The sequence below is a fragment of the Anabrus simplex genome, chromosome 1, assembly GCF_040414725.1.
Source record: "Anabrus simplex isolate iqAnaSimp1 chromosome 1, ASM4041472v1, whole genome shotgun sequence".
NCBI lineage: Eukaryota > Metazoa > Arthropoda > Insecta > Orthoptera > Tettigoniidae > Anabrus > Anabrus simplex.
In genome coordinates, this window is record NC_090265.1 from 717,064,048 (window position 1) to 717,090,283 (window position 26,236).

The window sequence follows — 26,236 nt, forward strand, 5'->3', positions numbered from 1 at the left end:
AATAATTGTGTACAAACATAAGACGTTCCTAGTGTCAAATTCGCACATCGACATAAATTTTGCATATTCTTCAGATATCAAAAATATTTTTTTGTTCTCACTTAAACTGCTCTACAAGATGTTGGCAATTCGTTCATATCACGAGGAATACCAGACGTGAAACCAATATTCGTCTTGTGATTATTACATGCCACACCATTGTTTTGAAACATTATCTTCCAGACGATTTCCATTGACAGAGGTGGGTTGTATCTCATTCTCTCAAGAATATTCACTCGAGTAAGGTTTTACGATAAATATGATATTTAGTACATTGAAAACTGAATTTTATTGCGCGATTTTATAATCCTTCACACTACGTGCTGCAATAATTCACACTGATTCACACTTTGGTATTTCATAAAATGGAACGCAGTACACTGGCATTTGAAGTAATGCAACTTCTTTGTACCAATGGACCATCTTTGATTAATGTATTTGTATTGTCCTTGACTATAGCTTCGAAATATGTAATTGTTTGTGTTCATATTTCACAGTAATATTATAAAAGTATTATCAGTGTTTTGGTAAAAGAAGAGGCCTAGTTATGATCTCCATCATGCAACCATTTATGGTAAGTACCTCGCCTAATTGTCTATGGTCTTATTTTTGTGATAGCTAAACATAACCTCTCGTTGTTCATGAAGACCCTGTGCTCATGTATATTTTTTGGTAGGATGTGGAGAGTTCCCGATCTTACATCGATGAACTGTATTCCCCGGATGGAGAGAAGTGTCTTCAAGCCATAATGTAAGTGCGTACTGTTAAATGTAATTTATCCTTAGGGAACCGAACCAGTAGTCCGTGAGCTTGCATTAGGGATATGATGAGTTCGAATTCGCCAGCGGCAGCCATGAAGATGGTTTTCCGTGGTTTCCCATTTTTACACCAGACCATGGCCGCCTCCTTCCCACTCTCAGGCCTTTCCTATCCCATCGTCGTCGTATAACGTGTGTTGGTTTGACGTAAAACAAATTGTAGGCCTAAACAAAAAATAATAATAATAACTCTTGCTTTTTTCCGACCCTGTCGGTATTAGGTTTGTGTGTCCTGGTGAGTCCTTAATTTTCACACATTGTCTCCATTTTCTTTTGCAGATACCCACAATCTTTGAAGGATTGGACCTCTTCCTCCTCCCCCCCTTCCTCCCTCTGATTAGTGTTAAAAGAGGATGATTGCCCAGTTGTACCGGTACTTCCTTTTTTAAAACAATAACCCCTATTACTGCGGTACTGATGGGTTAAGAAATTTCACCCAACTTTGTATAGAAAGAGAAATTCCTTCCTTTTTGCTTGCCAGGGACCCACCGCCCCTCCCCTAGAAGGACGCTTAATTTACTTATGCAGAAGAATATAGATGGAGAATGTGTAAATATGGGAAATGCAACCATTTTCTTTATTAAATTAAGCATTTATGATGACCAGTTTGCGATTGCCTACTTTAGAGCTTCCATCAGGGCTTCATATTTGATAAAAATCAGAAAACCACGCAGTTTGAAGTTGTCAAGGCATGCACCAGATGTAACTGCTTGATAACCTTACTTTTTGTCACATCTTAGGCGAACTTCAGGGAACGCTTGAGGCTTCTTTGTGGCCTCAACCTACCCCTCTTTGCTTGGCCTCGTGTTCTCCAGACCAGTGCTCTTGTCACTTCCACTACAAGAACTTTGCAAGAAATTAATTTCACTTTTGTTGTTTCTCGAACATGTAACCTCTTAATTCTTGGCAAGGCTTATGATATAATCCTAGCAGTGCCATGTTTAATCTCTAACTCAACGGAAGTTTTATCTAATAATAATAATACCTATGGTGCTGCTCTGACGGTAATGTTCGGTCCCTGCCCTTGAATAACCTTGTCGAGCCATGCAAGAGATTGATTGTAGTAGTAAATTCCAGTGACAGCTAGACCAAATAATTTTTTTTTTTTTGCTTTACGTTGCACTGACACAGATAGGTCTTTTGGCGACGATGGGATAGGAAAGGCCTAGGAAGTGGAAGGAAGCGGCCATGGCCTTAATTAAGGTACAGCCCCGGCATTTGCCTGGTGTGAAAATGGGAAACCACAGAAAACCATCTTCAGGGCTGCCGACAGTGGGGCTCGAACCCACTATCTCCCGATTACTGGATACCGGCCACACTTAAGCGACTGCAGCTATCAAGCTCGGTCCAAATAATATTGCATTTCACTTGTGCAGTCACAAATACTCCAGGATCCGTTGTCTTTAGGGTGCACTATATTCTGTCCTCAAAAAGAACTGCGTTTCCATTCCCACTAACTGAACCCTGAACATAATTGTTACACAGCTTTGTACCCGAGCCCATATTGATGTGTTTTATGAGGGTATAATTGTTACACAGCTTTGTACCCGAGCCCATACTGACGTGTTTTATGAGGGCATTGGAATCTAAGAAATAAAACCTTTCCTCATTAACAAAATAACTTCTGGTATAGTACTAGAGTGTGAGGGAATTTTTATCAGGTTATATTTGAATTGAATGTGAAAATTTTCATGCGAAAAACCATTAATGGACCAATAAATCACATAGTAGAATTATTATACTGGACTACCATCAAAGGAATAATCTTTATGTATTTCAGTTTTTACTTTAATTATAAATAAGGTACAGTTGCAAACTGTCAGAAGTAGAAGGTTTAAGTCCTGTGAAACACTGAAGTGTGATTTTGAACAGTGCAGCAAAGTATTCAGGAACTTGACACCCATCATGACCGAGACCAGCAAATACCAAAGCTGGACTTTCAGCATCTTGTCGTGGAAGGGTATATTTTACATAAGCCACTCTTTCATCTCAGTCTGGGTACTGTTATTAGTTGGTACTTGTATAGGGTGACCAGACATCCTCTTTTATCCGGACATGTCCTTCTTTTTAGACTCCACGAACCTACTACGCTGGTGTAGCAGGGGGAGAGTTGATACTCCTACGTGGCGCGTCCCAGGTGGCGGATAGGGGGTCCTAACTGGCTTGCCGGCAGACTTGAGCAAAATAAAATAGCTCTTGCAGACCAAACACACAAGCCCCTGTCTGTGGGGGACGCAGATGAAGAATACACCCATGGTATCCCCTGCCTGCCATAAGAGGCGACTAAAAGGGGCGATCAAGGCATGATCGAATTAGAACCATGAGACTACTTGTAATTAGTACCATCACACAGGGAACACCATGGGTTGCTTTTACTTGCGCGTCGTACCATGTTAGGTATACAATAGGTTTGTGATTAGAACGACAGTGTGTTCTTCGGCTGGGTTTGACAGTACCTGTGATTAGTACCCACTATGTGAGGAACACCACGGGATAGTACGAGTCCCTGTGGTTAGTACACTTATCTGAGGAACACCATATGTTTGCGTTACCTGTAAATGGCACCGCAATGTGAGAAACACCATAGGTCTGTGTTGCATGTGCGCATTACATTACCTGTGAGTAGTACCATAATGTGTGGAATACTGGGAGCTCGCCTACTTTTGATTAGTACCACAACATGACAAATACCATGGTTCTACTTTCCTAGTGATAAGTACCATTATGAGGGGCCGATAACGTGGATTTTGGAGCCCTTTTGACAACAAGCATCCTCGATTCAGCAGGATTGTGCTTTAAAAGTAGCCCCGTGGCCAGGATATACTATTGCTTTACGATAGTTTCTTGGAATGTGGGGCATTACGAGTTGAATCCACTGATTGTTTTAAATTTATATCCATCCATTCACTCTTCGTCCTCGTATTTTGAATTCTGGTTAGTGGAGGATTTTGGACTTTTAAATTATCATTACATTTTGTCTCATTTCATACCATTTGGGGCTGGTGACCTAGATGTTAGGCCCCTTTAAACAACAAGCATCATCATCATCATCACCATTTTAGACCATTGTACGGGGTCTGGGTGGATTATTTAAACAACCTTAAATGTCATCCTTTGTTAGTGAATTTACTTATTTTGGGTTTTACTACTTTTTACAAGTATTCTTCATTACACGACAGCATCATCCATATCATATCAATATATAGAAATGTGATTATGGACATGTGATTATTCTTTGCATGCCTTGTATTGTGATAATAGATGCTATTTACCACTCTGTATACTGCATGCTTCTCTTTCAGCAATACTCCGTCACCGGGTGAGTTGGCGGTGCACGTAGAGGCGCGCAGCTGTGAGCTTGCATCTGGGAGATAGTGGATTCGAATCCCACTGTCGGCAGCCCTGAAGGTGGTTTACCGTGGTTTCCCATTTTCACACCAGGCAAATGCTCCGCTTGCGAAAAAGTGTCTTACCAGCGGTTGACACCTGCAGATTCCTGGGTCTCCATTTTGATAAGAGACTAACGTGGCAGCCCCACATCCGTCAGTTGAAGGTTGCCTGCATGAAGAGACTTAACATGCTTAAGTTTCTCAGCGGCACCTCGTGGGGGGCTGACCGTGCAGTACTGCTACAATTTTACACGGCGACGGTCCTCTCCCGAATAGACTATGGAAGTGCGGCTTATGGCTCGGCATCAAAATCTACGCTGAGCCTTTTAGACAGTATTCACCATAGTGGAGTAAGGCTGGCAACGGGAGCTTTCCGTACTAGCCCCATTCCCAGCTTACTCGCTGAAGCGGGAGTTCCACCTTTACGGATAAGGAGGCAGCAGTTACTTCTCACGTACGCTGCCAAAATTCATGAAATGCCGCTACATCCAAGCTATCAATGCATCTATCGTACCCAATACCACCAGAGGTGCCAAGACCGGCCGAATGCCACACGGCTGGTTGGGTTTCGGATTGATAGCTTGTGTCATGATTTGAATATCGATATCGGTGGTTGTCTTGAACAAACTCTTAGCGAGGTACCTCCGTGGTTGGTTCCGCGACCGAATATATGTCTTAGATCTGCTCTGTGGACCCAAAGTGAACACGTATTCCTCCGTTTATCGGAGGTATTTCCAGGACTTTGTTCACCAATATCCGGCTGCGAGACTGATCTTCACAGATGGTTCTAAAATTGGAGATAATGTTGGTTGCTCTTTCGTCATTGATGATATGAGCATGAAGATCTTGCTTCCTAAAGTATGTAGCGTGTATACTGCAGAGCTTTATGCCATGCTCTGCAGTTTGCACTGCGTGACGAAAGAAGCCACTTTCTTATCTGTACCGATTCGTTAAGCTCTCTGCAGTCTATTGAAACCTGTTTCTCGCAACACCCGCTGGTACAGCAGATATATGACCTTCTAGCCAGGTTAATGGATGCTGGCACCAGAATCACTTTCGCGTGGCTACCAAGCCACGTTGGGATTGCGGGAAACGAACTTGCAGATGAAGCTGCAAAGGAAACTATACTTTTACCTCCAAGACCAGTCAATGTACCTGCTAAGGATATTTGTTCTCAGCTACGTCGAACCATCTTGGGGTCCTGGGAATCAGAGTGGCTAGATATCCAAAATCCCAACAAGCTGAGAGCAATTAAGAAGACAACTACCGTGTGACGGTCCTCTTTCCGACCTTCACGGAGAGAGGCCATAGTACTGTGCAGGCTGAGGATAGGTCATTTACGATCCACGCACTCTTATCTCCTGAAGAGGGAAAAAACCCCTGTGTGTTCTTGTGGTGCCGACTTCACCGTGGCCCACATCATCACAGAGTGCGCTGATCTCTCTGGCCTAAGACGGAGCCTCAGCCTGCAGGAAACACTCAAACACATACTAGCCGATGACGTGACTACTGCTGATCTCGTCATCCGCTTTATGTGCTACAGTGGACTTGTCAAGGGTATATAAATTACAAGTGTACTGTTACTCAGGGAACGTACGTTCCCTTTTGATACGCTAGTAATCTTTTCGGCCTAATTCTATAATTGTTTTTTTGCTCTATTTTGTACTGCGTTTCAAAATTCCTTCGTTGAATAAATAATTTTGTTTTATATTTTAAATTTCTTTTCCACTAATTTGTTCAGAGAGGATGATTACCTCGCTGTACTTCCTCTTAAAACAAAAATCACCACCACCTTAATTAGGGCCACGGCCGCTTCCTTCCAAACTCCTAGGCCTTTCCTATCCCATCGTTGCTATAAGACCTATCTGTGTCGGTGCAACGTAGAGACCCTAGCAAAAAAAAATAATACCCTGTCAGAACACTGTGATAGCTGACAACGTGACAACCAACAGGAGATAACCTTGTTTTGAAGGAAGCCTGTTTTAAATGGATGGCGCTGAAAAGTGATATTGATTATTGTGATGTTGAAAAATGCATTCTATATTTGCAAACTAGTGATGTGAAATATTTTGATTTGTTCTGCAATTTCAGTTCATGTAAGTCAGTTGATTGCAGTTCAGAGTTATTTAAACTGACAGAATCGTTTTTTTTTATATATATACCAAGGGACAGTGCAAATGTAGAAAGAGTATTTTCATCGATCGCACAATGGACTGATAATAAGAACTGTTTCAAAGTAGAAAATGTGAAAATCCTTTTAATGGCTCAATATAATCTAAAGGAATTTGCACGTGTATCTTCTAAGTATATGTTAGACACGCCAAAACTCCTGAAGGCAACTGAATCTTCATAAAAGTACCAAGCAAGGCATGTAAATTAGTTTCATTGTTTCAATTTTGTAAAAATTTACTGTACAATTTGTAAATGATTACATTTTTTTTATGTGTGTGAAAATTAGAATATAGCTTATGTCTAAATTCACACTCTCAATCGAGAATTTTTTTTGTCCTCTTCTTTTCTGGCATTGTCCTCCTTTTAAAATAGTTTTGTCCTCATTTTTATCTATTTGCACCTGGTCACCCTATACTTGCATAACTGCACACTGTGGTAAGGTGCATGGTTTACGATGAGTACGGAATTAGAAAACAGATGGGAAATTTTCAAAGTTAACCCTTTTTTGTAATTGTTTGTACCGGTATTCATTTCGTTATGGTGATATGGAAGCTGCTGGGGTATGGGTGGTGCTGAGTAATAACATTCGGAGCACAACCCCGGTGTGTCTGAGTTTTATGAAAGGGGTTGCTCATAGGGTTAGTCGTGCTGCAATAGCGTTGTCTGGCCCGTGAGGAAAGCAGTGACAAACTACCTCACTGCTCACCTTGCCTAGTATGCCTCATTTTGGTGCTGCCCTTGGTTTTTTGTGGTTTTCCTATAACTGCATAGCCATTGGTGTGCTATTTGAGGATCTAACCTGCCTCTGGGCTGTTGACCTAACAGACACAGACATGGTAATCACCAGCTTTTTGTTGGGATTTGGTCATCAGGAACATGCACTGCTTCTTGCATTTTGCTGTATAGTGTTTCCGAAGAAAATGTTGATACTGCAGGTGACATTGTACGAGGGCAGAACAAATATAAATGGGAATTATCTTTTTAAAAATTTATTGCATCAACCAAAAAAATACACATATGGAGATCATTTTCCTAGTGTTCTGCCTTCGATACACATTTTCTCCATCGGATTGGTAAGTTTTTGATGCCGTCCTGATAGAAAGAAGTGGGACCTGTGTGGAGCCAGTTGTGCACATACTCTTCTACACTTGCATCATCATCGAACTGCTGTCCTCCTAGGTCTTGTTTGAATGGTCCAAAAAAAATGGTAACTCACAGGATGATAAATCTGGGCTGTACATAGGATGTTCCAGAGGTGTCCAGTGAATTTCCTCCAGTTTTCCCCTTGCATTGTCATGGAGAAGAATGACGTTTCGGATCGGTTGCCAGCGTTGCTGCAATATGCAGCTTTTGCTTCATCCAAAAAGCGACAGTAATAGGCTGCATTATTTGCCCTTTGTTTATGAAGAAAATCCAGCAGCAAAACGCACGTGGAGTCCCAGAAAATTGTTGCAAGCACCTTTCCAGCAGATGGGCATGTTATGGCTTTGACTGGACCTGTTTCGTCTCTTCGCTGCCACTCCATGCTTGCTTGCTTTGACTCTGGGGTGTAATGTAATGATGCACTCAAGTTTCATCACAAGTCACAATACGACGCAAGAAATCTTCTCCTTCCTCCTGGTAGCAACACAGGAGTCTCTGACAAACTTCCTGGCGTAAAGTTTCTTGTTCCTTGTTGAGGAGACGAGGAACCCACCTAGCAGACAATTTTCTGAGAGTTCACCTCGGATGATGGTTTGAACACTTCAATAACTTATTCCTACAGCTAAAACAATTCACGAAATTTTTAATATACTGATCTTCACCAATAATGTCACGAATGGCAACAATGTTGTCTGCGGTGATGCTTGTCCACGGTCTTCTTTCATGAGTTCATTTTTCACAGCTTCTCTTCCTGCCACAAAGTTTTTAGCCCACTCATACACTCGAGTCTGCAAAAATGTTTCTTCTCCAAAATTTTGGAAGGTTTGGCGCCCTCTTCTGCGAAAAATTTGATAATGACACGTTGCACAACAGACGTGTGCACCTCTTGCTCATTCATAGCGTACTGAAGCAGCCCATCTCTCCACAGTCGTTTGCGTGTGCAAACCCCTTCTCCAGACACCTCCATCAACATGCTGGCAAAGCCCTGCCTCAGAATTGTTACTAACAGCAGCGGTACATTCAAATTCCCGTTTATATTTGATCCACCTTCGTACTTCCCTAGTGTTCTGTCAACAAAAAGGAAGTAAACTGAAATGAATATCTCTTGCAGGACATCACAACAGCACAAGAATGAAAGATACAGGATCGTAACATGAAAAGTAAGCATGAGCACATCAAGGACAAGTCAGCAATGAACCACACAGCAAGACAGCTTGTGACTGGCTCACTGACTGTGGAGAAACCTCCATGCATGCTGAGCAATGATAGGTCCTCTGATGATCAGACAGTCCAGCGCGTATAGATGATCTGGGGATCACAAATGAACATCTGACCTATACCATGTGCAGACATTTCGTTTGAAGTAATTTAGGCTGTATGCATGTCAGTTTCAGCATTCTGTTTATTATTATTATTTAAAGTTTTGCTTTACGTCACACCGAAATAGGTCTTATGGCGACGCTGGGATAGTGAAGGGCTAGGAGTGGGAAAGAAGTGACCGTGGCCTTAATTAAGGTACAGCCTGGTGTGAAAATGGGAAAATATGGAAAACCAACTTCAGGACTGCCGACAGTGGGGATCGAACCCACTATCTCTTTATTTAAACCAGATGATAGAGGAACTAGTACTCCACCTGTTGGTGAGATTTAATTAATTTTATTGAGTGAAGTGTTTCGCTAAATATCTTGGACAGTATGAAGTACCGATTAGACTTTCCACCCTTGAAAAGTCCTCTCTTAGTTGCTTCAGTGGCCAGTCTTCATCTCATTATCCAAAAAGTAGAAATATTATAATACTTTGTTGTAACATCTTCTCCCTCACAGTTGCTTGAAGAACTCTGTGATTGGCAGCAACCGTCAAAAGGGCCATGTGATTGCGCAAGGTGTGGTTCCCCGTCTCCTTCAGTTGCTGGGGGACACGACATTGTCACCTGAGATCAAGGTAGAGGCTACTATCACTCTTGGTTCGCTTGCTAAGGGCACTGAGGAGCACATCAAGGCTCTGGTTGACCTTGGAGTAGTGCCAATGCTCATAAACAGTGAGTACATTATTTGTATTAACGTGCTAGCTAGTTTTTTAAAGATGTGTACTCAGTAGAACTTGGTCAAACTTTTCTCATGGTCCCTTGACATTCCTGTACAACATAATGTTAAAAATTTGTGTTTAATTATGATATTATATTGTTTAATTATTTGAGGTAGGAACCACAGATTGTTGGTAGTAGACTTCAAACATAAAGCAAATGAAACTCAGAAACTTATTACGAAAAAACCAAGAGTTAAAACTTGGAAGTTGCAAGAAATCCAAATAATGGAAGAATACAAACTAAGGATTCAACAGAGTTTGCTGAAGTGTGAAGTAACCAGCGTTAATGAAGAATGGAAGGCCTTCAAAGACACCTTTGTGGGAGAAGCCAAAAACCTATGTGGAGTTACAAGTTCTATCAAAAGAAAAAAGGAGACACCATGGTGGAATGATAGAGTGAAAACAGCGGTGAAAGAAAGAAACCAAATGAAGGAGGCACTGGACAAGGAAAAACAAAAACAGGGACAAGAACGAAATGAACAAGAAATACAAAGACTTCAAGGAGTATACAGGAACAAGAAACTTGCTGTAAAGAACATTGTAAGGGAAGAAAAAGAGAAGAAATGGAATGAGTTTGTAGACAAACTGGAAGAGGACAGTAGAGGAAATATGAAATTGCTATACATAGTAGTAAAAAACAAGCGAAGGGATCAAGAGACCATAAAAGCAATAGAACGTGATGGAACTCTGGCACAAGAAGAGGGAGAAATTAAACAAGAACTCAAGATCTATTTCGAAAAGCTGCTGAATGGAGATACAGAAAACATAACAACGGATAGAGGAGAGCCAAGTCGAGGAACCACAACTGAACCACCAATTACATGGCTTGAGGTTGAAAATGCGCTCAAGAGCATGAAGAAAGGAAAGGCAGTGGGTATAGATGAACTAAGTGCAGATATGCTGAAAGCAGTGGGAATTCCAGGAATCCAATGGCTCTACAGACTGCTCAACAAGATATGGGAGGAAAATACTATTCCTGAGGACTGGAAGATGGGCATCCTTGTACCTCTGTTCAAGAAAGGAAGCCGACGAAAATGTACTAATTACCGTGGTATCACACTACTGTCTCATGTTCTGAAAATATTGGAAAAAATAATAGAGACCAGAATCAGAGATATTGTTGAACCAATTTTGGAAGAAGAGCAGTATGGTTTCAGACCAGGAAGGTCAACTACAGACCTTATATTGGCAATTAGGATGCTAATGGAAAAATACTGGGAGAAGAACAAGCCTTTATTTCTAATATTTTTGGATATTGAGAAAACATACGATAGTGTACCAAGGGAAAGAATTTGGCAATGCATGAAAGAACTTCAAGTGCGAGACAGCCTCATAGACAAAGTGAAAATGTTGTATAGTGGGAACAGAAGCTGTATTCAAGTAGGATGTGGTTTGTCGGACTGGTTTGAAACAAAGAGAGGAGTGCAGCAGGGCAGCTCATTGTCACCATTTCTATTTATTATTGTAATGGATGTAATAATGAAATCTATTAAAAGAAAAGAACATGGAGATATCAAAGCCTTCACATTTGCAGATGATGTTGCGATCTGGAGTGACTCAGAAGAGGAATTGGGAGAGAGAATACAAAGCTGGAATGAGGAGTTTAAGGAATATGGTTTAAACATCAGCAAGACCAAGACGGTGGTGATGAAAGTGTATGGGGAAGGAGCAGAACCAATAGTCATGTTAAATGAAGCTCAACTGGACAGCGTTCCAGTTTTCAAATACTTGGGTAGTGTTATATCAAATGACAACCTAGCAAAACATGAGGTGAACAATCGAATCAATAAGGCAACACAATTTTACCACCAGGTAAGACACCTGCTGTGGGATGAGCAAATACCCATGAAAACAAAAATGACATTGTACAAGTCCTATTATACACCAATTCTTACATACAGTCTCGAAACCACAACACTGACCAATAGAGATAATTCCAAACTTCAGGCAGCTGAAATGAAATTCCTACGTACTATGATCCAGAAAACCAGGAAAGACATGATTAGGAATGAGAAAATTAGAGAAGAAGTAGGAATAGATGATTCTCTCCTCATTAAGATTCAGATATCAAGACTGAAGTGGTTTGGTCACATGAAGAGGGTGCCAGTAAACAGAACTGCAAGGAAGGAATTTGACAGAAAGGTAGAAGGAAGATGACCCGTGGGAAGGCCACGAAGGAAATGGATAGATTTAGTTAAGAGCGATGTACTGCTGAGAGGTCATGATTGGGACAAGTTGGTGGAGGAAGAATGGTACAAGGACAGGATGAGATGGAGGAGGCTCATATACCACACCCGGGAAACTGGAGATGGTTTAGGATGATGATGAGGAATCTTCATTCAATCCAAAGATTGGTAAGCATCGATGCAGATGCCTCAGAATGCCTGCATCGTTGCTGAGACAGTCTTGGATTGCTCCAAGGATATGTATCCTCCCAGGGTGGTAATATAGAAAATGAGATTGAATCAAGGTGCAGCAATGCTAATACAGTTAGTTCACACTTGCGATCAACAGTCTTGTTTAAGAAAGAAGTCAGCTCCCGGATGAAACTATCTTTACACCAAACTGTTTTCAGACTGACTTTGCTGTTCGGGAGTGAAAGTTGGGTGGAATCAGGTTATCTTATTCATAAGTTGGAAGTACTGACATGAAAGTAGTTGTACTTCCTCTTAAAACAATAATCACCACCACCACCACCACCACCACCACCACCACCTATACCAGCTTTGGTGGTGAGATGTTGTGATGCGAATAGAGGAGGTTGGGTTATGTAGAGTTCTATTAATACAAACTACATATTCTGACAGCTGTCAGCATATGGCGCTGAGCTGACGCTTTTCAAACAGGAGCTGTGTACTTTGGCGCTGATATGTATAGCCCCAGTGCTGATGTTCTCGGTGTCACTGGCTGTGCTCGCCAAATAAAACTGTTGAGTTTGCACAAGATATTGTTTGTGGAGCACATTTGTTCCTTTGTATTCAAGCAATGCTGGTTGTATGGCAAAATGTGGTTCAGCATTTCTCTGAGGTATTTGGCGTTGATCCCCTCTCCACCAGATGTCAATCTCTGTTCTTGCTTCCCTATTGCACATGCTGAATGCACACACTTGCGGTTGATGAATTTTTACTAAAGAGCTGTACTATAATAATAATAATCATAATAATAATAATAATAATAAAGTGTAAAATGCGCTGGCCGATCCTGGCTTAGTCCGGTGGTATTTGAAGGTGCTCAAATACGTCACCTCGTGTTGGTAGATTTATTGACACGTAAAAGGACTCCCGCGGGACTAAATTCCGGCACCTCAGCGTCTCCGGAAACCGAAAAAGTAGTTAGTGGAATGTAAAGCAAATAACATTATTATTATTATTATTATTATTATTATTATTATTATTATTATTATTATTATTATTATTATTATTATTATTATTATTATTATTGTTATTGTTATTATTATTGTGATGTTTGGGACATCACTGTACATTTTTAATTATTGAACTATATATTTAATTGATAAGATGTATATATTTAATCACTGATAGGTCATTTTAAAATTAATATGTATATATATATATATATAGGGTTTTTATCATCCACTTCAATCATCATTTCATTTCTTTGTATCGCGGCTATAACGTATTCTGAACGAACAAATTATTGGGTAAAATATTTCAACATCACGCATATTTATAACTTGCCGTAAACTTTCCAATAGCCGTTGTGAGGTGACCAGAGTCAGCAGGCTAATTCCATCCCAATTCCAGGAAAAGTACGTCATCTAGATTACGAGAGACTTTACCCTCTCCACCTCATGAAGAGACAGTTGATACATTATTAACACCCACTTTTCAAACTCAGCTTGGGGACGCTTTATTTCAGCGGGAAAGTTCAGCCTATGTGAATGAACGTAATGAAGCAACGTGATGGATGCACAGCAATACATGGGAGAAGGGATGAGACCTCGAATCTTACTGGACCATGTGATATGGCTGATGGAAGGAGACTTTTGAACCAATATATACCACCGACAAGGGCTGGAGAAGAGATTCTCTTTCAGACTCACATTCAGATTCTCTTTCAGACTCACATTCAGATTCGGAGATTCGGACATTCTGATTCTGATTCTCACGCTTGGAAGATAATCTTACTACAATTCTACGTCTACACATCGGAGAAGATTTTAACTTAGTTCACTTCGCATCTGAGTATATTCTACTCAAAAGTTACTCTCATTGGGACTTGTTATCTCAATGACGAGAGGTAGTCAACGGGAGACCGGTTCTGACTGGTATAGGGGAGGAGAGCTTTTATTATGAATTTAGCTACGCTACTGTTCCGTAATACGGAAGAATACGAAGGTATTCTCTCCATGAACATAACCCATGGTGGTTTTGCACTTAAAATTAGGACTCATTACGACTTTATGTAAGGAGTACAATAGGAAGTGTTAAAGACAGGAAATGTGGATGTAGGACTGGAATCCAACAACAGATGAGGCAGCCTGTACGAGAGATCCACCCATCTTCAGCTTCAAGACAACAGAGTCTACATTTGGTGAGCTTATGGCATAAGTTACTGCAAGTCTTCGCGCAACAGTTCATTTTTAAAATAATTTCATTCAATTTTTCTTTTGCTTACGTAAGTTCAGATGTCGTTAAAAGGCCGTTACGTCACGTTTTTCATCTTAATAAATAGCTGTTTTAATTTGTATTTTATGAAATGATTATTAATGATCCTTAAGTTCCAAGTTAGTGTACTTAATGATTTGTGTTCCGTTCACCCCACCCCTGGGAGTTTTTTGAGTCTCATTACGTATTTTTATTTATTTATTTATTATTATTATTATTATTATTAATTATCTACTTTTGTTTTCAAGCCATAAGCTTGAAGACTGGCGCCCTTGGGATACTGTTTCTGGAGAAACAATGACATATCATTTATTTATTTTAATATTAAAGTGACCCGCCACGTTATAAATTTGTCATACATCTGTGGGCAAAGTGGGTACGTCACATATTGTTGCCACAACTGAGGGGCTCGTAAATCATTAAGTACTGGTATAGAAGGATAAAATCAGTAGTTTGGGGGTAACTGTTGTGTATCCACAGTATATTTTTCTTGTGTGTTTGATTTTGGGGGTAACATGGCTGAGCAAGAGGAGAAAGACATGACGCTGCGTAGTGGACACGTACTGAAGGGTAGTACTTTAAGTAATTCTAAGGAAGAGTTAGATAAATGTGTAGAGGAGGAAACTGATATTAGGAGCGAAGATAGCGAAGGGAATAAGAGTAGGAATGACGAAGTTACGTTAGATTCAGACGATAGTACGATGGGGGGCGAGGCGGAGGTTAGCCCTAACAGTGAGAGTTATAATAATCAGTTACTTGAAATGATGCAGTTAATGTTAAGTAAGATAGAGGATAGTAAATATGAAATAAAAAAGGATTTGGAACAAACTAAATCAGAAATTAAAAATGAAGTAGAACAAACTAAACGAGAATTAAGTAAGGCATTGAATGAACACAAGGTTGAAGCTAATAAAAGGATGGACGAACATAGCAAACAGTTACAAGAATTATTTAAACAAAATGAAAGATTTAACAAGCAGATAGAGGAACAGAAAGAGACAACTAAGCAAAACAAACAAGAGGTAGAAAAGAAATTTGTAGAGCAGATGAGTGTGTTGTTGGGATTAATGGAAAAAGAAAGCAACAACACTAGAAAGGAGTTAGAGACACAGGTGACAAGTATTAATAATAAAGTTGAGATCCAAAAGGAAGAAATAAAAGAATTTAAAGATCAGGTACAAAACAAGATCGATACCGTTAAGTGTATAATAGAAGACAACACTAGGGAACAAAGAGAAAAGTTTGCGATAGTAGAAGGCAATACAGTGGAAATTAAGACATTGAAAGAAAAACAGAGCACTGTAGTGAATGAAATTGAAAGAAGAGATAAAGATGTAGATAACCGCATAGCGATGGCAGAAGCACGCATACTACGAGAAGTAAGAGAAAGGCAAGGTAACACTGAGAGGCAAAGTCATGGAGGGATTTACAGTAAGGAAATCGAATTACCGAAGTTCAATGGGAAACAAACTAACCCACTAGAATTTCTGAAAATAGTAGAAAAACGGTTTGGGAAACGGATTGAGGAAGGGTTTATGGACTGGGAAGAGGCGATCGACATTATTGATCATGCTTTTGTGGGAGAGACGCGTTCCTGGTTTTCAGTCTATAAAAGTAACATGAAAAGTCTGGAGGAATTTAAGACGAAGTTCACAGACAAATACTGGAACGAAAACGTTCAAAGCCGTGAAAGAGAAAGGGTAGTATTTGGGAAATTCAAACATAATGAATGTGTCTCTATGACTGAGTATTTTTTGTCACATGTTATGATTTGCCAGAATTTAGACGGAATCACGGCTGATTCAGATGTAGTCAGATTACTGTTACGACATTTTCCAGACAGGGTACGCGAAGCAGCGTGTATGCAAAGTATTAAAACTATTCAGGAAATGGAGCAGTTATTAGGGAGTTTTGATGCACTAGGAAACATTGGGCATAGAACAGGAAACTCACATAATTTTGTTCCTCATAGTGAACCAAGGGACAATACGAGACAGCCAAACTACGAGAATCGTAATCGGTTTCAGCCAAGGCATAACGGTAGGGGTGGCGCACCTGAAAATACAACGGGAAATACCCAACAAGTCAGAGGACAAGTTACTAACGAGCCAAGTGTAGGTACACGATCGCAACCTTTAAACTAAATGCAGGCTGTAATGATGGGTCAGAATTCCAGCCTTACCAGGAAGTAGTTAGGAATTGTGTTATGAAACTATTGCCATATGACCTAGATGTTAAGGAAGACCTTATGTGTGAACCAGATAATAATTATTTAGATTCGGGTGATAAAGTGATTAATCCTGTGGTTCAATTAGAAGTTTGGGGGGCGTATGTTAACGCATTAATTGATACTGGAAGTCAGAAATCATGTATTAGTTCAGAATGGTATGACTCTTTAGTTAAACAGGGTATTATGATAGAAGAGATGCCTGTTAAGTCTACATTCATTATTACAGCTGTTGGTAAAAAGTCGAAACAAATATACAAGCAGGTTGCGGTGCCGATTTGTATAGAGGGTTTTATTTCAGTACAGGTATGTTTGGTTATTCCTCAGCTTGTATTTGATCTCATCTTGGGATGTGACTGGCTGACTTTAAAATCGGCTCAACTAGATTACGATGATGCAACGGTAAATCTGAAGTGGGATAATAAGTATGTCAAACTCGAACTGAGAAATGAAATTCAGAGGAAAACGAATGTTTGTTCTATGTGGAGTGTTATTGAGGTTTCTAGATATGAGGAGAAACCCAGTGAGGGGTTTAATTTATGCCAGTTGTGGTTGAAAGAGGATCAGAAGGATGCCTTATTTGAAGCTGCGAGTAACAGTAAATTAGAGGAAGTCCAGAGGGACGAATTGTTGGCAGTGTTATGTGAACACGCTGAGATTTTTTCTAAGAAACCCGGTAAAACACATGTTTATGAACATTCTTTTTCAGTGCTGGATGACAGTCCTTTCAGCGGGCCACGGTATGCTATCCCACACAAATATGCCAAGGCAGTTGACGATCAGATACAAGCTATGTTAGCTGATGGGATAATTGAAGTGTCTAATAGCCAGTATGTAAATTCTTTAATCGTTGTGCCTAAGAGTGATGGGAGCGTCAGACTTTGCATTGATGGGAGAGATATGAATAGACGTATTTGTACTGACCAGTTAAAATCGCAGACTATTGAAGAGTTAATTCAGGGCTTTGAGGGTAAAAAATGGTTTTCATGTGTTGATTTAAGAAGTAGCTTTTGGCAGATTCCTTTGAGAGTAGAGGACAGGCCTCTGACAGCATTTAGTCATAAGTACAGCTTGTATCAGTTTCAGCGCGTTCCCTACGGGACGAAGACTAGTTCTGCAGCCTTAATTAGAGCATTAAATATTGCATTAGGTGATGAACAAGGGGATTTCGCCACGGTTTATGCTGATGATATGGCTGGAGTTTTATATCAAGGACCTTATCGTATACATAAGAAACTAGGACCTTGTGCTTATAAATTATCTGACGGCGATTGCATTTTAATGGGTACGTACAACATTAGAAGTTTACGTAAATATATTACGAGTCCGATGGATTTTCCATAGTGCTGGAATATAGGTCAGTGAGCCAGACCACGCTTATCTCTTATATAATATACATCTGTCGCAGCGTGGAGTGACTGCTCTCTGGTAGGTGGAGTTTCCCAAGTTTCGTTTTGCTTGCTACACGATGTGTGTATACGATTGACACGAGTTCATTACCAAGGTTACGTCTGTTCTCTTTACGTAACGCCATGTATGGGTAATCTAGTATTTGATTTTATATAACGAGGATCATTAATATTGCAGTTTAAAATTTGTAAATTCCCCGTAGACTATAAGAAGTCATCATAAAGACTTGCAATAATTTTACCCTAGGCTAAAACCACGTGAATGTGTTAGCGTGTGTGAAGTGATAGTCATACAGCAAGAATGTATAAACACTTGAAAGAGTAATACGATGCATTTTGTTTGTGTAAATTTTGTACAGATCTAAATTGAATTGTCAAGTATTGCATACACTGGATTCATAAAATCAGCAAGAGGTGACGAACATTTGAGAAAGTGAGACATCAGAAACTCGCTAAGTTGTAATATTGTGTTTTAATGGAAATTTTGAAGTGTTATATATTATTTGTTATTAAGTTGTAGGTGGAATCATCAAGTTGTAATTTTGTAAAATAGTGTTATGTTGTATACAGTAATGAATGAATGTACAGTTGTTTTGGAAACAAGTGTATCGTAAGTGGCAAAGTGTGGGTGTGAGCCCTCAACGAAGTACTACTTGTTTCAGGCTCAGAGGGGCGAATGTGATGTTTGGGACATCACTGTACATTTTTAATTATTGAACTATATATTTAATTGATAAGATGTATATATTTAATCACTGATAGGTCATTTTAAAATTAATATGTATATATATATAGGGTTTTTATCATCCACTTCAATCATCATTTCATTTCTTTGTATCGCGGCTATAACGTATTCTGAACGAACAAATTATTGGGTAAAGTATTTCAACATCACGCATATTTATAACTTGCAGTAAACTTTCCAATAGCCGTTGTGAGGTGACCAGAGTCAGCAGGCTAATTCCATCCCAATTCCAGGAAAAGTACGTCATCTAGATTACGAGAGACTTTACCCTCTCCACCTCATGAAGAGACAGTTGATACATTATTAACACCCACTTTTCAAACTCAGCTTGGGGACGCTTTATTTCAGCGGGAAAGTTCAGCCTATGTGAATGAACGTAATGAAGCAACGTGATGGATGCACAGCAATACATGGGAGAAGGGATGAGACCTCGAATCTTACTGGACCATGTGATATGGCTGATGGAAGGAGACTTTTGAACCAATATATACCACCGACAAGGGCTGGAGAAGAGATTCTCTTTCAGACTCACATTCAGATTCTCTTTCAGACTCACATTCAGATTCGGAGATTCGGACATTCTGATTCTGATTCTCACTCTTGGAAGATAATCTTACTACGATTCTACGTCTACACACCGGAGAAGATTTTAACTTAGTTCACTTCGCATCTGAGTATATTCTACTCAAAAGTTACTCTCATTGGGACTTGTTATCTCAATGACGAGAGGTAGTCAACGGGAGACCGGTTCTGACTGGTATAGGGGAGGAGAGCTTTTATTATGAATTTAGCTACGCTACTGTTCCGTAATACGGAAGAATACGAAGGTATTCTCTCCATGAACATAACCCATGGTGGTTTTGCACTTAAAATTAGGACTCATTACGACTTTATGTAAGGAGTACAATAGGAAGTGTTAAAGACAGGAAATGTGGATGTAGGACTGGAATCCAACAACAGATGAGGCAGCCTGTAAGAGAGATCCACCCATCTTCAGCTTCAAGACAACAGAGTCTACATTTGGTGAGCTTATGGCATAAGTTACTGCAAGTCTTCGCGCAACAGTTCATTTTTAAAATTAATTTCATTCAATTTTTCTTTTGCTTACGTAAGTCCAGATGTCGTTAAAACGCCGTTACGTCACGTTTTTCATCTTAATAAATAGCTGTTTTAATTTGTATTTTATGAAATGATTATTAATGATCCTTAAGTTCCAAGTTAGTGTACTTAATGATTTGTGTTCCGTTCACCCCACCCCTGGGAGTTTTTTGAGTCTCATTACGTATTTTTATTTATTTATTTATTATTATTATTATTATTATTAATTATCTACTTTTGTTTTCAAGCCATAAGCTTGAAGACTGGCGCCCTTGGGATACTGTTTCTGGAGAAACAATGACATATCATTTATTTATTTTAATATTAAAGTGACCCGCCACGTTATAAATTTGTCATACATCTGTGGGCAAAGTGGGTACGTCACATTATTATTAAAGTGTAAAATTGTAGTATTTACTATGTAGTATGAAATTCCATTCCTCGCTAGGACTGGACCCTGGTATTCAGGTAGATGTGTTTGTCTTAAGATATCTTTGTTGTATCAGTTTGAAAGTAAAGGTAATTGTTATTTTAACAAAGTGATGGTGTGATCGCAGGCTTGTTAAGTGATGATTCGCGACTCATTGAGGCCTGTCTCTGTTGTTTGCGCACCATCTTCCAGTCACCGTGTGCTCCTGTGGAGCTCATTTACCAGGATGAGAACTTGCCAATGCATCTGTTGAGCCTGGTACCGAATTCTGTATCCAATCAAGTGTGTGTGATGACCATCCTTGCTGCTGCCTGTAAGGTAAAGTTCTCATATTCAGGTGCTTCTCCTTGGTTCATCTCTTAGATGTCTTGCCAACTGAAGTGTTGTCTGTGTACAGAACGTAGAGAACCAGAACCTGCTCTGTGCCCAAGGGGCTGTGCAGACGTTGGCAGCCCTCCTGTGTTCCCCTCACTACAAGGTCCAGATGCCCAGTCTCTGCTGTCTTGCCAACATGTGCTTCCAGAACCAGAAGGTGTCTTCCGTAGTGTCGACAGCAAGTTTTGGGGGTAAATCTGTGCCGGACATTCTAGTGGGTCTGATGTCACGCGATAAGACTAGCGAGATGCAGCTCGCTTCGGCCAAGTGTGTGACCTACATGCATCGGGCTGGAGCTCTCAGTGCAGAAGACCCTAAGATACTGTTCAAGACCTTACCCTGTCTGGTGAGTACATTTTATGATGTATGTAAAGAATATTTATTTTTATATGTATCGATTCCTTCTACCACGTTTCTCCCTGATTTGTCTGATGACCTTGCTGTTTATGGATGTACGATGGAACAGGGAACATCTTAATTCGAGCTAAGATTTTCTCGCCACCTCCCACTCGGAAGACTAGCACACAGTGAGCCATCTCTACCCTATCTCAAATTACCTGGGAGATAAGAATAATAAGTCCGGCCACATGCACGTTGCAGTACTAGTTGCATAAAAACATCAGTCAAAAACATGCAGAATCAATAACTAGTTCAAATAATCTGTAACTAACATATAAAAAGAATACAACATTAACAATCACCAGAATGAATCAAGATGATATTGTTATATGCCAGCCCCGTGGTAGCCCCTTTCAGAACTTCCAGGATGGGGCTAGTGACTCTCACAACCTGGAATCTCCCAGCCGGCTTGTGGGGTGCGGCCGCCTTTCTGTGTGTTGTTCTTGTCGGCCAGCTTACCTGTGAGTTTCTTGGAGATTCAACGGGAATGTTCTGCCTCTAGCCACCTCGCGAAAATTCTGGCTGAAATCACCCGAGCTATAAAAAGGGGGGCTAGCCGTGGACAGTCAGTGAGTGCTGGACTGCATGGTGTAAGTGAGAGGCTCAGTGCATTAGGGTTCAGTGGCTGGGCTGAGGGCGACTGAGATGTTGGTTGTCGCTAGTGTCACACCGAGGTCTGAACGAGGAGCTGTTGTTGTGGTGTCGGAGAATCCACTGAGTAGGTGGGCTGGAAGAGATGGAACGGAAGACTGTGTACTACCTGAGAGTACTGTGTGTTTGTGTATTTCTGTGGACTGAGGATCACTGTGAGTCAGTGAGGGAGGCCGCTATCATGACTATGAGGGTAAATGGACCTGTGTAAATATTCGCTGTTGTAAGTATTGTCCTGCTGTTGAATACTGTCGAGCTGTCTAGCTGTTTACTGCATGTGACTGTGTGAATTACTGGACAGTCTGTGGAGTCGAACCAGTGAACAGTTGTCGTGTGTTGAGTGGCTCGTAGCCCTGTGTTCAGATCCAGCTGTCTACACACAGCTGGTGTATGAGGTGACTGGACTTGGGGAAAATGAAAATAAGGATTAAACGTCCGCAGGTATACCAACGGGTTGGACCGCCTGCTGCGCGATAAGGAAGAGAGAGAGAGACTTGTAAACAGACAGTGAGCGTGGCTGTTCATGGTTAATTAGAATTGTGTGGGTATATATGTGTGTGCATTTATTGGATCATCCTGAAATAAATTGGAGTAATGAAACAAACGGGAGTTTTATTCGTAACAATATTCTGTACAATTCTGCAGGTTAATGTACTCGCCAATGTCACTTGTAGAAGAAAGATTGCTCAATTCCTTCCATGTCGTCACTGTCGAAGTCGTTCACATTTATCACTATCCATTCAATGGCATCGTCTACTAACTGGTCTATATCCCGCATTTGGTTTTCTTCCATCTCGATGTGTTTTACATACATTTCCCAACGTTGAGGGGACACTAGTTCAATCCCTTCCAGCAACAGTTTTCTCACTTCTGCAAGGGTGAAAGTTTTTAATGGTTATGAATTTCATGTTTTTGGTCCGTATTGAACTGAGAATAATATATAAGTAATAATAATAACAACGTAAACGTTTCCACCTTTTCAATACTAAAATATATTCACAAAATTATAAATTACACGGTACTAGTTTCGACCCATCTAGGGGTCTTCATCAGCCGTATTGGACAAAGATCACTTTTGGCGAAATCCTAAGAAAATGTTATTTTAAAGAATAACAAGTGAAATGAGATGTTATTATGGTAATAGTTAATAATACAAGGAATATACATACTAAGAGGTTTCTAACAAAGAATAAAGTATAAATGGGGTGTTGTAAAAATTATAATCATGGAAATCAGTAAGTTCTTGTATTGAAATGAAATATTGCTTAGGAAGAGGGCTTAAGGTGGGACTGAAGGGTGCGGGAGAAAGTGTAATTGTCTTGGAAAAGTACCTTTGATTAAATTTAGGATTGAGTTTAGGTTGGCTGCATTATTGTTTCTGAGGAAGGTGATAAATAGATTGAAGAGTATGTTGGGTTTCTCTGAGATTTCATTGAGATTGTGACTGGCATTAAAGTATTGGTCTAGGTGTATATAGTAATTTTCCATTATGTTGAGTAAAGGGCCCTTGTTTGCTAATACGAGGATGTCCATGTCTTGTTCAATATTGGTGAAATTATGGTTATAATCTTGCATGTGTTGGCTGATGGCTGAAAACCTGTTGTATTTTATTGTGTTAGTGTGCTCGTGGTATCTGATAATGAAGTTTCTCCCGGTTTGCCCGATGTAGGTTTTTTTACAGGTGGTACATTTGATCCTATAAACTCCTGATTTTAAAAAACTGCTGGTCTTGTTGATGTGTGAAGTATTGTATAAAACGTTCATGTTCTTATTGTTGGTTTTGAAGGCTATTTTAACGCCTTGTTTCTTAAAGATGTTGGTTAACTTGTAGATATCATTGTTGAACGTGAAGGTGGAAAATGTTAGAGGTTTGGTTATTTCTTTTTTGAGGGTAGTTTTTGGGCGATGTTTGTGTTTATTGATTATCCTTTCTATAAAATGATTGCTGAAGCCGTTGAATTTTGCGATTCCGCGGATTGTGTTGAGTTCGTTTTTTAGATCTTTATTGGACATAGGTATGCTGAAGGCTCGGTGAACTAGGCTGTTGTATGTGGCTCGTTTGTGGGACTGGGGGTGCACTGAATCTTGGCGAATGGTGGAGGCTGTTTGAGTGGGTTTTCTGAAAATTTTATAACTGAAAGAATCTGAGTTTCTAGTGATGGTTAAATCTAGAAAGGATAATCAATAAACACAAACATCGCCCAAAAACTACCCTCAAAAAAGAAATAACCAAACCTCTAACATTTTCCACCTTCACGTTCAACAATGATATCTACAAGTTAACCAACATCTTTAAGAAACAAGGCGTTAAAATAGCCTTCAAAACCAACAATAAGAACATGAACGTTTTATACAATACTTCACACATCAACAAGACCAGCAGTTTTTTAAAATCAGGAGTTTATAGGATCAAATGTACCACCTGTAAAAAAACCTACATCGGGCAAACCGGGAGAAACTTCATTATCAGATACCACGAGCACACTAACGCAATAAAATACAACAGGTTTTCAGCCATCGGCCAACACATGCAAGATTATAACCATAATTTCACCAATATTGAACAAGACATGGACATCCTCGTATTAGCAAACAAGGGCCCTTTACTCAACATAATGGAAAATTACTACATACACCTAGACCAATACTTTAATGCCAGTCACAATCTCAATGAAATCTCAGAGAAACCCAACATACTCTTCGATCTATTTATCACCTTCCTCAGAAACAATAATGCAGCCAACCTAAACTCAATCCTAAATTTAATCAAAGGTACTTTTCCAAGACAATTACACTTTCTCCCGCACCCTTCAGTCCCACCTTAAGCTCTCTTCCTAAGCAATATTTCATTTCAATACAAGAACTTACTGATTTCCATGATTATAATTTTTACAACACCCCATTTATACTTTATTCTTTGTTAGAAACCTCTTAGTATGTATATTCCTTGTATTATTAACTATTACCATAATAACATCTCATTTCACTTGTTAATCTTTAAAATAACATTTTCTTAGGATTTCGCCAAAAGTGATCTTTGCTCCAATACGGCTGATGATGACCCCTAGATGGGTCGAAACTAGTACCGTGTAATTTATAATTTTGTGAATATATTTTAGTATTGAAAAGGTGAAAGTTTTGTTGTTCCTAGCCATATCGCCTTTAACATGGCTCCACGCACTTTCAATTGGATTTAAAGAACGATAGTACCATTCGGAGGTAACCTTAAAATGTGCCTTCCGGATTGCAATGCGATATCATCTACTCAATATGTGCCACACGAGTCCTTAATATGCTGTGGAATGACATTAAGAAGTAGCTGCTGCTAACGTCATCACATTTTCGAGAGTACTACCAGGATTTGCGTCACTAAAATTCTTAACAACTTGAGAACACACTGTTTATCTCCACTTCTCACCCATCTTCACCCATCTTCACTCCACACAGAACTTGAACAACGCTTATGTAAATGTAAGTTAAAACAGTTAACTAAATCCTAAACACCAAGACAAAGACTGACTACCGACTTAATTAATTATGATATATTACTACATATTAGTGCGAAAGAAACTCGTGATAATATGGGTTATCACTAGCGCGCCAATAACACCCAGAACACAGCAGTAAACAGAAAACACAATGGGTTGTATGTTAGCGAAATGAACCGCTACTGAATACTGCTATGGCTGTTCCGCTGTTGACACATTGCCCCTCTCAAAAGGCACTTTAATTGGCGAGTATCAATTATAAATTGAAACTAAACAGTGAACATAAACGGATTTAGATGATGTACATAACTTTTACATGGAAATAACATTACTTAACACATGTAAAGTATTTTTAACGCCTTACCAAAAGATAGACAGTACCATCGCATTTACCACGTGTTCTTGATGTTGACATTATCTCCCAGGTTATTTGAGATAGGGTATAGTGACAAACGAGAGTACCAATTCCTATAGACATTCTTAAAAGCATTCTGAAATTGTAACCCTCATTATTAGAGGAGTTTTACTCATGAACAGATGAGATTTTCTTCTGAAACTGAGCAAAGTTCTCTGCAAAACTTAAAGTATATCACCTAGTTTTCTAACATGGCATAGGAGCTTATTATCATGTCTACAATTATGGGCCATGAAAGCATCAATCTAAATATCATACTAACCGCACATTAAGAGGTTTCAAATCATATAGAAAGATAGGAACACAGAATTCACTTTTTTACTAATTGCTTTACATCACACTGACACAGATAGGTCTTACGGCAACGATGGGACAGGAAAGGCCTAGGAATGGGAAGGAAGCGGTCGTGGTCTTAATTAAGGTGTGAAAATGGTAAACCATGGAAAACCATTTTCAGGGCTGCTGACAGTGGGGTTCGAACCCACTATCTCCCGGATGTGTGCTCACAGTTGTGCCCCTCTAACCGCACGGCCAACTCGCCCAGTAACACAGAATTCAGTAAAATGGTAGGTTACTATCAGAAGAGGGAGAAACAGAAAGACAAACATGAGGAACAAGTTCTTTAAATTAAAATTTTGCTCCTTCTCAGACAAGAGGACATTTGCTGATATTTCAAAGAAATGAATCCAGGCTCATTTTTTTTTTTCCTGATAAAGGTATTTTTA

General features: G+C 39.7%; 1 protein-coding gene across 1 annotated transcript in view; it reads left to right on the forward strand.

The window, feature by feature from the left end:
* The first annotated feature begins 468 nt into the window (after nucleotides 1-468).
* LOC136857402 (armadillo repeat-containing protein 8) overlaps nucleotides 469-26,236 on the forward strand; it is an 85,577-nt gene continuing 59,809 nt past the window's right edge. Inside the window, exons 1-5 of the mRNA XM_067136041.2 lie at nucleotides 469-613; nucleotides 716-789; nucleotides 9,385-9,599; nucleotides 20,311-20,501; nucleotides 20,581-20,904. Of these exons, the coding sequence (XP_066992142.1) occupies nucleotides 587-613; nucleotides 716-789; nucleotides 9,385-9,599; nucleotides 20,311-20,501; nucleotides 20,581-20,904 (831 nt within the window). The 5' untranslated portion in view covers nucleotides 469-586. The remainder of the gene's footprint in view (nucleotides 614-715; nucleotides 790-9,384; nucleotides 9,600-20,310; nucleotides 20,502-20,580; nucleotides 20,905-26,236) is intronic.